The 15,158-nt window shown below is 34.6% G+C and overlaps 1 protein-coding gene across 1 annotated transcript; it reads left to right on the top strand.

Annotated features, from left to right (window-relative positions):
• The first annotated feature begins 152 nt into the window (after positions 1-152).
• LOC127085588 (UDP-glucose:glycoprotein glucosyltransferase) lies at positions 153-14,923 on the top strand. Its single transcript, XM_051026102.1, has 37 exons — positions 153-485; positions 566-997; positions 1,665-1,818; positions 2,007-2,178; positions 2,631-2,704; positions 3,776-3,872; positions 3,987-4,099; positions 4,185-4,300; positions 5,013-5,070; positions 5,482-5,634; positions 5,726-5,824; positions 5,926-6,072; positions 6,167-6,235; positions 6,837-6,928; positions 7,362-7,524; positions 7,939-8,073; positions 8,153-8,252; positions 8,342-8,436; positions 8,561-8,673; positions 8,815-9,025; positions 9,139-9,207; positions 9,338-9,483; positions 9,992-10,093; positions 10,284-10,431; positions 10,763-10,819; positions 10,898-11,028; positions 11,415-11,503; positions 11,588-11,934; positions 12,030-12,119; positions 12,508-12,572; positions 12,775-12,877; positions 12,978-13,136; positions 13,304-13,444; positions 13,579-13,622; positions 13,719-13,833; positions 14,090-14,242; positions 14,372-14,923. Exons 1-37 carry the CDS (start codon positions 334-336, stop codon positions 14,549-14,551), a joined length of 4,884 nt encoding a protein of 1,627 aa, XP_050882059.1. The 5' UTR covers positions 153-333; the 3' UTR covers positions 14,552-14,923.
• Positions 14,924-15,158: the final 235 nt, after the last annotated feature.

The raw sequence follows: 15,158 nt of genomic DNA, 5'->3' as shown, positions 1-15,158 counted from the left end.
CTACTCAACTTAACTCAGCCCGAGAAGCCCATTTAAGTTGAACTAGAAAACTTCCAGCTGTGACATATGTCCCACTTCCTCTTCCATACAACCAATAACTATAGAGCAACATGTCACAACATTAACGACGTGGCAAATCACCCTCAATTCCAATTTCCTACTTTCATTGTCATTATTATTCATTTTTCTTCCCACAACAAGACCCGAATCACTGAGTCAGTGACCAAGACCAGTGCAGAGAGACATCAACAACAACTTAATCAAACAAATCTCATCTCATCTCATCTCATCCATGCTAATCTTATGATAATACCCTAATTAATCATCCACTAAATGGGGTTTAGATCTAGTTATTGTTTTCTTCTCTTTTTACTTGCAACCTCTTTCTCTCATCTCATTGTTGCTTCCGATAATCGAAACCCCAAAAATGTCCAAACCGCCCTTCACGCTAAATGGCACGGTACTCCCATTCTCTTAGAAGCCAGGTACGTCGTCGTTTTACTAATCATGTAACTACTAACTAATCATGTAATTAATCTGATTTTTTTTCTCTTCATTTTTGTAGTGAATTATTATCTAAACAACACCCTCACTTTTTCTGGAACTTCATTGACATTTGGATTAATGCTAATCATGATCCTAATCACACTTACACAGCTAAATACTGTGTTAAGAAGATTCTAGAACATGGTCGTTCACTTTTAACGGAACCGTTAGCGTCATTGTTTGAATTTTCCCTAATTCTGAGATCAGCTTCACCTACCATTGCGCTTTATCGTCAATTGGCTCATGATTCGCTATCGTCGTTTCCGCTGATACATCACGATCAAGAAATCGTTGAAACGAAGAACAATAACACTCGATTGGATCCTCTTGGTGTTGGTGTGAGTCTCCAGAGTCCTGGAGGGAAATGTTGTTGGATTGATACTGGTGAAGATTTGTTTTTCGATGTTTCGGAATTGCAAGCTTGGCTTCGGAATTCTCATGATCCTCAACAGTGAGTATTCTACTACTATCTTTATTTATCATGTCTTATTATGTGTTGATTTTTGTTTTAGGCTTGTTTGGATAAACAACAACTAACTATACTGAATGCTTATAGCATAAGCACTTATGGAATAGGAGTTGTTGAGAGCAGTGTTTATAGATAAATAACTTAATTGAATGTTAATGCTGCTTAAAGCATAAGCTCTAATCATATAGCAAGTACCGAGAGTGTTTATACGTAAACAACTTAATTGAATTTCAATGCTGCGTATAGCATAGGCACTTATCATATAGTAAGTGTTTATATATAAACTATTTCTACAACTAAAGATGAAAAAAGTTAATTACAACTTAATTGAACGTCAATGCTGCCTATAGCATAGTCACTTATCATATAGTAAGTGTTTATATAGAAAAAGTTAAATTACTTTGTATAAATTGTAACATGTTTTCATAGGCTATCGTGGATAATTTATGGAACTAAGCTAAAACAACTTACGAGCATGTCATAGGTGGTTTTAATAAGCTCTCTCAAACAATCTCGCAAGTGTTTACGTTAGGAGATAAGTTCAAATAAGTCGATTCGAACATGTTTATTTCAAGATTGTTGTTGATTAATACATGTGTAATTGTGAGCTGCATGAGTTCCAACTGAGGTTTGAACTTTTTGTCATTAGGGTGGGTGATTCGTTTCAAAGTCCTCCGTTGTTTGATTTTGATCATATTCATTTTGATTCAACTACTGGGAGTCCAGTTGCTGTCCTTTATGGTGCTCTTGGGACCCATTGCTTTAAGGAGTTTCATGTTGCTCTTCTCAAGGCTGCCAAACAGGTTAATTATAATGACAATTTATCTTAACTTGTTGTCAATAACAACTCTTAAGTGCTTCTTCTGATTTTTCCACGGCGAATTTGAATATTTTTACTAAAGCTTCCCGTTTTGAATTATCCCACAAACAATATTGTAATGATTATATATGTGTTTCCCTCACAAATACTATATGCTGTCTGAATATTTAGGGAAAAGTTAAATATGTCCTGAGACCGGTGTTGCCAGCTGGATGTGAAGCACATATTGGCCACTGTGGCTCTGTTGGTCTGAGCGAGACAGTAAACTTGGGTGGTTATGGCGTGGAACTTGCTTTAAAGAATATGGAATATAAGGCCATGGATGACAGTGCAATTAAAAAAGGTTGGAGTGTGATTATCATGCTTTTTAAAATGCAGACTACTACATAAGGTTTATATTTTGTAAGTAGAAGCAATTTTGTTTTAGGTCGGCCATAATTAATGATAATTTCTTTTTTCTCCTTTTCATTCTTAACTGTTGCCAACAATTTTGAAGTGTCACTTCTAGAGAAATTATGCAGTAGTATTTCTTATAAATTTTTTGTTTAATATCTCTGTTTGTATTACTATCTTGAGAACTTTTGATTATTTCGATTCTTATTCCCCTTTCATGAAAGTTATTGTTCTCTGGCCTTTACTTTTCCTTTTCATGTCATTTTCTCCGGTAATGTGTGCTAATTCTTTTTGTCTACTACTTCTACTATGAATTTAATTTTCATGTTTGGAAGCTATCGAGTTTGGAAACAGATAGTTGAATGTGAATAACTCCCTTACTAATACAGTTGTGGGTTACAGGTGTGACTTTGGAGGATCCTCGCATCGAAGATCTTAGCCAAGAAGTTAGAGGATTCATATTCTCTAAAATTCTGGTTTGTTCATTCTCACCTATGTTTATCATACACATGAAAAGAAAACTGAATTTTGTGGCCATTTTTTAATTAGTTTATGTTATTTGTATCAAATTAAATTAGAATGGGGTTTTGAAGGTACCAAATTTATGTAATATATGCTTTTGTTCTCCCTTCTCTCTATCTTAAGTAATATGTTTTAGTTTGGCAACCAGAAAAAGTACAATGAGGGACAACCCCTAGCTGTGTAGGGCTGTCTGAGATTTAGGGTTTGATGGTGTGATAAGAGTTCACCCATGTAAAGATAGTGGAGAGCTTCCCTATATGTTTACGAGGGAATTTTGTGATCCCTTACCCCTTCTGTAAACGGGATATATACAGGAGACTCCTTGGGCCTGGATCAGAGGCCCAGAGGAGTGATTTCTCCATTTTCCGGTCAAGGATGAGCGAGTGGGAAGACTGAGTCCTTCCTGCAATCGTGGGAGAAGCAGTTACTCCCCATTCCTTGAACAATTATATGCGCGCCACGTACCCTGTTAGCTATATCAGTGGGAAAACGTGGTTTAGTTAGGGCGGCTAGGCCCAGGCCCAATGTGGCGACCAGGTTTGGGTGTCCAGAGTAAGTATTCGGTTCGGGCAGCCTACAGCACGCTGTTAGGGACTCGCCCGGTATTGGTGCAATTGCCTTGGCTGAATTAATTGGTAAAAGGCCATGCAGCATTAGTTTATTTTTTACTGGTAACTATAATGTCAACTATTCAGCTTGAAGTTGAGACTTGAGATTATACTCATACATACTAATGCTTTCTTGCCATTCTTTTCCCCAATAAGCCTTCACATTCACGACATCACATTTCCGGGTTCATCTAAATTATTATTATACTTATATTTTTGTATATGCTTCTTATTATGTGTCTATAATGTTAGTTTGGCTCTATATATTTGATGAGTCATAATAGTTTTGAATCTTTCCATTTGATGTCAACGGATAAGAATTAACTTCTAAAATTTCATCGTTTGCATTTACTAGATTTATGCCTAGGATATTATCAAAGGCAGATATAAGTTTACCTGTCTGTTTTTTACTTGCAGGATCGTAAACCTGAGTTAGCATCTGAGATCATGGCTTTCAGGGATTATCTACTGTCATCAACCATATCAGATACACTTGATGTCTGGGAACTGAAAGGTATGGGAACCTCTTTTTCCTGTTTATATGAATTGATTGATTATTTATTTATTTATTTCTATTTTAATTTGATTTAAGAACTGTGCAGTAATATATATTTTTTAATAACAACAGATCTAGGATATCAAACTGTACAGAGAATAGTCCATGCTTCCGATCCTCTGCAGTCAATGCAGGATATTAATCAAAATTTCCCTAGCATAGTTTCTTATTTGTCTCGCATGAAGGTGAATTTTGTTGGATGCTCAGATATGAACCATCTTTCTCCAAAATTATTGACTAACATTCTTATGGAACTATGATGCACGACAGCTTGATGATTCTGTTCGAGATGAAATAACTGCAAACCAACGGATGATCCCACCTGGCAAGTCTTTAATGGCAATCAACGGTGCTTTAATCAATGTCGAAGAGATTGACCTTTATATGTAATATGTTTTTTCCTTCTGCTGATATTGTTTAAAGGTTTAAATATGCTTTTAGCCTCTACAAATATGAAGAGTTTGGATTAGTCCTTCTAAAAGTATTTGTTTGTAAAAATATTCCAACTTGAATAAATTTTGCAAAGACGAAAACTAAGTATCAGGAATCAAAAGCAAAAAGTAGTATAACAAGGGACTAAAGCCAAAACTCATGATATTTTCCGGGACCATTTACATATTTAAGCCTTGTTTAAGCAATGATAGTAAAATATTTTCTGTTCTTTATATATATCATGCTTGCATGTGTAATGCAGCTTGAGGTTGCTGTTGCACTATCATCTTAACCATATGAAACAATTGCTATTGCATCTTGATGGTTTTTGACATGAACAAAAAGTTGGAGGATTCAGATCAAGGCAGTGTTGTCAAATTTCCGACATGTCATTATGGCATGACTGATTTTGTGCTAGTAACCATAGGCCATTTTGAAGTTATAGGTTTTAGATAAAGTAAGAAAAACTAAGATTATGGTATAATATACCTGATAGTAACCTGATACAAAAAAGGGATATAAGACTCCTAATCCTAAATAAACAGGGAAGTCCTAGAAGACGGTCTACGATAATTTAAGTAAAATTATAATTATGGTGTAATAGTTGCACCTCGTAAGTTATGAACAATTTAAAACTTATGGTATTGTATTTTTATCTTTTTTTAGGTTGATTGACTTGGTTCATCAGGATCTTCTGTTGGCTGATCAGTTTTCAAAATTGAAGGTGCCTGTCATCTAATCTTCATTTGGCATATTTTTACTACTGACTAATTTCCTGTTAACGTGTTCATGTTTGCAACTATTAGTGGACAAATGAAAATCATCATCCGGTGCACTCAAATGAGTTGGGATATATTTATTATACACAAACTGGAAGTATATGATGTCATGTATCAATCATTGATAGTTGCCTAAGAAAAGTTGGGAACAAAATTTAAAATGGCAGATAAGTAGCATTGCTTTGGTATAGCTATGGACTGTTAAACTTCATTAGTGTCACATTGATTTCTTCCCATGTTTTCTATGAAATGTGTTTTTCCATATTTTCTGTCAGAAAGATGGATATTTTGCACTGGATTGTTTCTTTGGTACCTATATTTATAGACTGTAATATTGATGTACCCAGTAATTACAGATTCCTCGTAGCACTGTGCAAAAACTGCTGTCAACTTTACCTCCACCAGAGTCGGATATGTTTCGTGTTGATTTTCGTTCTACTCAAGTTCATTATCTGAACAACTTGGAAGAAGATGGCAAGTACAAATGGTGGAGGAACAATCTAAATGAGGTCAACTACTTCATGATTCTCAAACAAAAATATTATTTTCAAAACATCTGTGTAAATTTTCATCTGAATGTGGTTCATTTTTTATTTTTAGATCTTGATGCCAGTCTTCCCTGGGCAGCTACGTCAAATCCGTAAAAATCTATTTCATGCTGTTTTTGTTCTTGATCCAGCAACCACTTCTGGTCTTGAGGCAAGTTTATTTCCTCAAGAATAACATTTTCACGCCGTAATTTGTATTTATTTCCGAGTGAAATCTCTCACTGCATAGTTTATTGTTTGAAAACCTTGCAGTCCATTGATATGATCATATCATTGTATGAGAATAGTTTTCCTGTGAGATTTGGTGTTCTACTGTTTTCTTCAAAGTACATCACATATTTAGAGAATCATTCTACCAAAGAGGACGGAGATAAGTTTGAGGACGACATGTCTGATATGGTAATCTTCACCTTAGCAGTTTAGGAATACACATTTTTTAGGAGTTTTTTCTGACCAGATTGTGATACACTGCTTTTGTGATTTCACTTTTCAGATTATACGTCTCTTCAGCTATATCAAGGGGAACTATGGTATTGAAATGGCTTTCAAGTTTTTGAGCAATGTATGGAATTGTTTTCAGTAAAATCTATCTTCTGTTCATGGTGTTTCTACAATCTTGTTTTGTTGCTTTTATTTGCATTAAAAACCAACAAATCATACACAAAATCAACATGACTTAAACCCAGAATAATACATATCGAGAGAAAACTGACAGATCCACTTATATCTTTCATATGCATATTCTTCCCGCTATCTTGAAAGTAACCGTCCAAGTTCAACTTCTGAATCTGTCAATTTTCCCGTTTTGTCTCACTTATGATTCACACTTATTTTTTCCTTTGCCATGCCTATAACTGCAATATTTTTCTAGATAATCACTAACATATAAATTCAAGGGTTTAGTTCAAATGAAGCCATGGACCTAGTTTGCCAGAGAATTGACAAACTCCCAAGTATTTCATGCATACCCTGTTTACAAGAAAAAGCCTCATCCTTCCTTTTCATATACACACTGCCCGATTTCGTCCCTAAGTTTCCTGTTTATCTTTTTTATTATTTTTATATTTGGGATAAAAATGACATAAAATGTACCCCATATAAGCTGTTTGTGAGTATTTGTTGACGTTGTTCTGGGTCATCTAAATCTATCGACATTATTGTAGGTTAACAAATTACGCATTGAATCAGATGATGATGCAGACGATGCTCACCTTGAACTGCACCATGTTGAATCAGCGTTTGTGGAAACAATATTGTGAGTGCTTTAGGCTCTTTCTGGCAATTAGTTTAACATGTCTCTAATATGACTCTTCCCTTATTTTTCAGTAGCATTATGTGTTTTAAATTTAATATGTCAATCGCGTAAAGACATGGATGATAGGGAGCTGAGACCTTCTATTAGGAAGGTGTAAAGTAGGAGAAATATGAGGGAAACAGGGGACTAGACCCCTGTATAATTTTAACAGATGTAACTGTTAACGATCTGCAATTAGTTATTTAGCTGTAGGATAGGAATCATAAAAGAGGGCAGGAAGATAGTATTAGGCATAGAATTAGATCATTGTTGTGAGACTCTAGGTCTTTCAAGCACCTTAAATGAATTTTTACAGTCACTCATTAAAGATTTTCTTCTTTCTTTTCTGATCCAGTTCTTTCATTGAATTAAACATTCTCAATATTTTCTGTAGACCAAAGGTGAAATCCCCTCCTCAAGAGATATTACTAAAGCTGAAGAAGGAGCCAGAGTTGAAGGAATTGTCACAAGAAAGCTCCAAGACTGTCTTTAAGCTTGGTTTATCTAAGATTCAATGTTCTCTGTTGATGAATGGACTTTTTATTGATCCCACCGAGGTAATGAGTAATGACCTTTTTGAATATTTTCCTATACCTCATCTTATTTGCAAAACTATTAGTTTTAAAACCTTTCTGCAGTTCTGCTCTTTTTATTTTCGTTTGTATTAGACTTTCCTAGGTAATGAGTACCCGAGTTTTCAATATTTAGACTTTCCTAGGGATGTCCTTCTCTGTTGATGAATGTGTTTTTCCCTAAACATGCTCCTTGTTTAATTGCCAATGGTTAACCACTTTCACATTAGTATATAATGTACACCCTGAACTGTAGAGGATTCAATTCATTTTATTACTGTGCTTGATGTCCTGTTTAACTTTCAGTCTGCTTTATGTGCTCAACTTTTAGTTTCGTAAACTAAAATTTGGTATTACTTTAATTACTCTAATAATTATATTTGCAATTGATTTTAACAGGAAGCTCTACTAAATGCCTTGAATGATGAGACTCAGAGATTACAGGAACAAGTATATTTTGGACAAATAAAATCTCACACTGATGTATTGGACAAGCTCCTATCAGAAGCTGGTATTCAACGCTATAATCCTCGGGTATAATGTTTTAAAATTTTATATTTCTGGGAAACTTGTATAATGTGATGTGTGGCTAACCAGTTTCTGATTGATGTAGATTATTTCTGATAACAAACCAAGGTTCATATCTCTTGCGATGTTTACTTTTGGAGAGGCATCTATACTAAACGGGATTAACTATTTGCATTCTCCTGGAAGTAAGTTGTTTGATATGTTAAAATAAACAGGTCCATTCCTACACACTGGTCTTTTGTCTTATCATTTGGACTGTTTTTATCCAATGCAGCAATGGATGATTTGAAGCCCGTGACACATCTTTTTGCCGTTGACATCACTTTAGCGAGTGGGATTAAGTTACTTCGCCAAGGCTTCAATTATCTGGTTAATACTGATTTGCATTTCTTTTAAATATTCTTCTATCTTTTAGCCTGATGACTGTCATTGGTTGGAGTGTTGGGCCACTTATTCAGTACTTGTATTTTTTTATTTGAACATTATTCTACAGATAGAAGGGTCCAAAGATGCTCGTGTAGGTCTTCTGTTTAGTGGCAATCATACTACAAATTTATTTAGCCTCCTTTTTGTGAAGGTTTTTGAAATTACTACATCCTCATATAGGTTTGCTTTATAATTTTTAAAGTTGACTTTTAATAATAGATTGATTGGCATTTGTCTATTTGATTATGCAGTTTTATGCATTTCTTTTCTAAGTTTGTGCACGGTTTTATATCTATTGTATGAATGCATGGTTTTATGCAGCCATAAAAAGAATGCATTAAACTTTTTGGATCAGCTGTCCTCAGTCTATCAGCAGAAATACATCCTTACATCTCCTGTGGGTGTTGATGGGACCCAAGCATTTATTGATGAGATCTGCAAGCTTGCCGAGTCTAACGGGTTACCATCTGAGAGCTTTAGATCTTCCCTCTCAGAATTTTCTGCTGATGAAGTGAGAAGCCATTTGAGTGAGGTACTTCTTCTGGCTGCTTTTCCCTTTTCTGAACTAAATATCAGCCTTTCAGTGACATTTTTTATTGTTCAGTAACCGTGAAAGTTTGCACTAATGAGACTTCTTGTTATCAGGCAGAGAAGTTTTTGTCTACAGCCCTTGGGTCTGAATCTGGTGTCAATGCTATCTTTACTAATGGAAGGGTAAATCTGTCTTTATCTCCTGCCATATTTTATGTCTCAGTTGTTTATGTGTGTATTCATATTTGATTGGGTCTTTCAAAGAATCTCTGCAAGTCCTCCCTGTGTTAACCTTAGCATATATGTTTTACAGGTTACTTGTCCTATTGACGAGGGCACATTTTTGAGTGCTGATCTGCATCTTCTTGAATCGATAGAGCTTAAAAAGAGGACGAAGCATATTGTGGAAATTGTTGAAGAGGTGAAATGGGAAGATGTTGACCCTGACATGCTGACAAGGTTTCACTTCGTTTTCACTCCGTCTCTTATGTCCTGTGGTTATTATGTTATGTCTCGCTACAACTAAGTATATGACCAAACCAGTTACTATCTCTGCATCTTATCATATTATTATATGAAGTTTATCAAAATCAGCATTTTGGGGACATTTGTTGTTTTGTCTTTTGCTCAATAATAATATACCACACAATAACTTAGACACAAACATTTGTAGCGTTAAGATGGAAATGATGGCTTAATAGAACTGGAAGTTTGACGAACTTTGATGGGCTTTATGTTGGTTTGTGTGTTTTGCAACATCTCTAGTTAGCTATTATGCTTGAAGTTAAAGCTTGTTCATGCGAAGGATTTTTTTAAAAATGTTTTAAGAAATCCTTATAAAAATGCCCACAACATTTTATTTTTCCAGCCATGACATATCATTTTTGTAAAAATTATTTTTAGTTGTTGGTTCTTTATCTGTTTTGCGCAATGTTTTAATTTGAATTTTCCTTAATTTCTTTTGCAGCAAATTCATTAGTGATATTGTCATGTCTGTATCATCTTCAATGTCTATGAGAGAGCGGAGTTCTGAAAGTGCTCGTTTTGAGGTTTTGAGTGATCAACACAGGTAATATTTTAGTCACTGACCTCAATTCAGTTAGAAAGAATGGTTAGTAGGAAAGTAAAGGCACAAATTGCGGTTGATGTTATATTCTTTTTGAAGGTTTATTCATTTTTAGGTTGTTGACTGAAGTTTTAATTATTTAGTTATATGAAATATGAAGGTAATATTATTTACTGTTGTTTGTTCTATGCAGTGCCATTATTCTGAACAGTGAAAATTCTAGCATTCATATTGATGCGGTTCTGGATCCTTTAAGTCCAACCAGCCAGAAGTTGTCTGGAATTCTTCGAGTTTTGTGGAAATACATTCAGCCCAGCATGAGGATTGTGCTGAATCCAATGGTTGGTTTATATTTTATATTTTCAATATTTTGGTTTTCCATTACCTAAGTTAATACCTTCTTTAAGAGTCTTCTGAAATCCTTGGGATCAAAAAAGGAAGTAGGATAAAAGAATGTAATTATTGTGTATGATACCTGTAAGTTGAAAAGACAGTTTTGTCCTTGTGGCCTGACTAGGAGCTCCATTCTAGTTTGGCTTTTGTAGTGCCTTTGGCCTTATGAGATTTTTTTTACCCTAATATGGAATTTTCTACTACAAAAGCTATATTTTGTTTGAATTTATCTCCAATACAATACACTGATATTCAATGATATTTTTCATTTTATGCCAGAGTTCCCTTGTTGATCTTCCTCTGAAGAACTATTACAGATATGTAGTACCGTCAATGGTATATCTTACATTTTTGGTTTGTTCATAATTCATGATATTTAATCTCTGGGTTCTTAGGGTTTTATTGCCTTTGCAGGATGATTTTAGCAGCACTGATTCTTCGATAAATGGCCCAAAAGCATTTTTTGCCAACATGCCATTATCTAAGACTCTCACCATGAATCTTGATGTTCCAGAACCCTGGCTTGTTGAGCCCGTTCTCACTGTGTATGTATTATGTATATGTATTAGTATTGTATTATCCTTAACATTTGTTGCATATTAAGCCATTTATAAGCCTCCACGTAACAGCCATAAGCCACAGCCTTTAGCAGAGCTGGTTATTAGTATGCTATCTCTAAAGATCAAGCTATTGGGTGGGGGCTCATGAATAGCTGCATATTGAACAAGATTTACTATGATTCACTTTTATTTTCTGTCTACTTGTGTGAAAGTATTATTAGAGCAAATCGCAATGACCTCCCTTGTATTTCAATTTTGGCATAACTATAGCCTTTGTTATTAGTTCAGTATTAGACATGTTAAACCATGCTAGATATATATTTGATGTTATTATATCATGTTACTCCTTAATGTGATTTCTCATTCTGCAGTCATGACTTGGATAACATTCTGCTTGAGAACCTCGGTGACACAAGAACACTGCAAGCAGCTTTTGAACTGGAAGCTCTTGTCCTCACAGGTAAAATTGCATTATTTTTATTTTTTAAGATATAGGCTGGTAATTCTTTCCGATGTTCCTATGATCTATTGTTCATTGAATCAGGTCATTGCTCTGAGAAAGATCATGATCCTCCACGAGGTCTTCAGCTGATTCTCGGAACCAAAACTTCACCCCATTTAGTTGACACCCTTGTGATGGCCAATCTTGGTTATTGGCAAATGAAAGTTGCTCCTGGTGTTTGGTTCTTGCAGCTTGCTCCTGGTAGAAGTTCTGAGCTCTATATTTTTAAGGAAGATGATGATGGAAGTAAGAATAGGCAATCATCAAAACTCATCACTATTAATAGTTTACGGGGTAAAGTAGTTCATATGGAAGTAGTGAAAAGAAAGGGCAAGGAAGATGAGAAATTGCTGATTCCTGATGACGACGATGATCTGCAAGATAAGAAAGTGAGTGCTTGTTAATTTATTTTGAAAATTTGGTGACAGAGCAAAAGAGAGAAAACATTATATTCGAATGCAAATCCTGACACTTGTTTTTATAGGGAAGTAGCTGGAATTCTAACATACTAAAATGGGCTTCTGGTTTCATCAGTAGCAATGAACAATCGAAAAATGCTAAAAGCAATTCGCCCGTGAGTTATACTTTATATATTTAATTTTTAAAAGTTTCTCCATTCTGTTCCTTTTGCACAAATTTGTTTTCTTTTACTAGATTTAGTTGGAGACCTTGTTTAGGGACTTTTGAGTAATTTAGGGACTTTTGAGTAATAAAACCTTGGCGCAATTATTTTTGTTTTGATCTAGTAATGCTTCAATACTTTGAATTATGTATTTTTTTTTACTTGAGAACTGAGATAGCTATAATTCTTGCTCTTGAATGAAAAGACCATTTATATAGCCTTTGTGTTGATGAATTTCAATTTATTTTCTTGCCTTCATCTCCCTTTTTATCTTTCATCATATCAACCCACTGCATAATTTCCTAGAGTTGTAACCGAGTAAACCTATTTTTCACAATAGGAGACTGCCAAAGGGGGAAGGCGTGGAAAAACAATTAATATCTTCTCAATTGCTTCTGGACACCTGTAAGTTCTCTTCTTTTTACTTGTTTTTTTGGCTTTCAGTAAACTTTTTTAATTTCAGTCCTTTGAATTTCAAAAGTTGAAAAATGTTTTACTTGATCCCGAATCTATTAACTGTCACATGCATGTCTTGTTAATTGTTAGGTATTTAATTTCTATCATCATAAATGCAATCTTCACTTGTTTTGTGATGTATTTCTGCCAGATATGAACGCTTTTTGAAGATTATGATTCTAAGTGTTCTAAAGAATACCCATCGTCCAGTTAAATTCTGGTTCATAAAGAATTATCTCTCTCCTCCTTTTAAGGTTAAATATTTCTTCTTCTTTTAAATTGGAAATTCAAAGCAGAATTTACCGAGTTTGATTGACATGCTTGAACTATTTTGGTTGTCATCTGGACACACAGGATCTGATTCCCCACATGTCGAAAGAGTATGGTTTTGAATATGAACTAATCACATACAAATGGCCTACTTGGTTGCACAAGCAGAAAGAAAAGCAACGAATAATTTGGGCATATAAAATTTTATTCCTGGATGTCATCTTTCCCCTTTCCTTGGAGAAGGTATAATGGTTTTCTTCTTCTTTATCAAGCTTAATACTTCATTTGTGTTGTCTTCTCCAATCCCAATTCCAGTGTCACATGCACCACATGTTACATTGACAAGGAATGAAAAAGAAAAGTCACATTTAAAATTGTATGTTTAAATTAATGTCTACCGATATTTGCAGGTCATTTTTGTGGATGCTGATCAGATTGTCAGGACTGACATGGGAGAACTCTACGACATGGATTTAAAAGGAAGACCTTTGGCATATACTCCATTTTGTGATAACAATAAGGAGATGGATGGATATCGGTTTTGGAGACAAGTAAATGCCACTGTTGAATATCATTTATTGTATATTTTGTTGTACACGAACTCTTGGTTGTCGTCACACATATATAATTAAATGTAGGTATAGCATTGAATGCTAATTTTTCTTTGCCTTGTTGTTTTGGTTAGGGTTTCTGGAAGGATCATTTGCGGGGGAGACCATACCATATTAGGTTGGCAACTACTTTCTTTTTACTCTTGGCAAAAGGGTTGGAGTATATAAAATATCATTTCTCTGATAGTTGTTTCCCATTTTCGTTTACTTTCAGTGCTTTGTATGTTGTTGATTTGAAGAAGTTCCGAGAGACTGCTGCTGGAGATAATCTCCGAGTTTTCTATGAAACCCTTAGCAAGGATCCGAATAGTCTATCCAACCTGGATCAGGTGAGAAATAGTTTTTTTTTTGTTATTTATATTTACTTTTAAAGAATCACTATATTTATCATTTCATAAACTCAATTTATCGTTTCATAAAGTCACAATAGAAGGAATATTACTTAAATTAAATGTATAAAAAGTCACAATAGAAGGAATATTACTTAAATTAAATGTATAAAAAGTCACAATAGAAGGAATATTACTTAAATTAAATGTATAATAGAAAGGGTCCTTGGCTGAAATTTGCACTCAATTGGTTCAGGATCTTCCTAATTATGCTCAGCATACCGTGCCAATTTTTTCTTTGCCCCAAGAATGGCTATGGTGTGAGTCATGGTGTGGTAATGCTACAAAATCCAAGGCAAAAACAATTGATCTGTGCAACAATCCAATGACAAAAGAGCCGAAGCTTCAGGTAAACTTTTTCTATTTGAATCTTCTCATGTTCTTTCATTGAAACTTGTATCATATAAGTTTTGATGTTTTGTAGCCTCACTTGTTTTCTGCATATGCTTCATTAACTTATCTCGACTTTGGTCAATAGGGTGCTAGACGAATTGTATCCGAGTGGCCAGACCTTGATTTAGAGGCAAGAACATTCACTGCGCGAATCTTGGGTGATGAGCAAGAACCCATTCAATCCCCTAACGAATCTAATGAATCCAAGGATTCGACTAATGAAGATACATTGAAAGAAGACTTGGAATCCAAGGCAGAATTATGATTTGTGAACATCAGTGACAGAAGTGCTCTGTGCAAGTCAAAGTTGATATTTGATGAAGTTGACACCGTAACGCAGCATGGTATCTTAATTTCTTACCGAGGAGTGCTTGGTTGATATATTAGAATGCCACAAAACACTAATAACAGTGAATGCAATGAAGATTTGCCTTCTCTGTTAAGAATTTTTGGTTTAGAGAGAAATGTTAGTATATTCAAAACTAATTATTGTAGACAGATGTATGTGCTATAATCTGATGTACAATCATGTTCTCATCCAACTCTATTGTAGAGTATGGGAAGAATGCTAGAGTCAGCAATGCCAAACTTACCATGTAATAGTGTAACTTTATTTTACATCAGTTCTCTCTTTCAATGACTGCATGATACTTACTACCTTCATTGGGATAAGGCAATATGATTAGATTAAATTATAATAACTTTTAAATGAGATATAAAATGGTTTAATGACATGGAAAATCTAATTGTTACATTTAATTTACAAATACATAGTCACGTTCAAGACTTGTCAACTCATTTTTTAACGGTTTAAATGCACTTTTGGTCTCCTTATTTTTAAGTATTTTAAAATTTAGTCTCCTCATTTTAAA

Source organism: Lathyrus oleraceus, chromosome 1, assembly GCF_024323335.1.
Source record: "Lathyrus oleraceus cultivar Zhongwan6 chromosome 1, CAAS_Psat_ZW6_1.0, whole genome shotgun sequence".
In the NCBI taxonomy this organism is placed as follows: Eukaryota; Viridiplantae; Streptophyta; class Magnoliopsida; order Fabales; family Fabaceae; genus Lathyrus; species Lathyrus oleraceus.
This window is presented reverse-complemented; position numbering and strand designations above follow the sequence as displayed.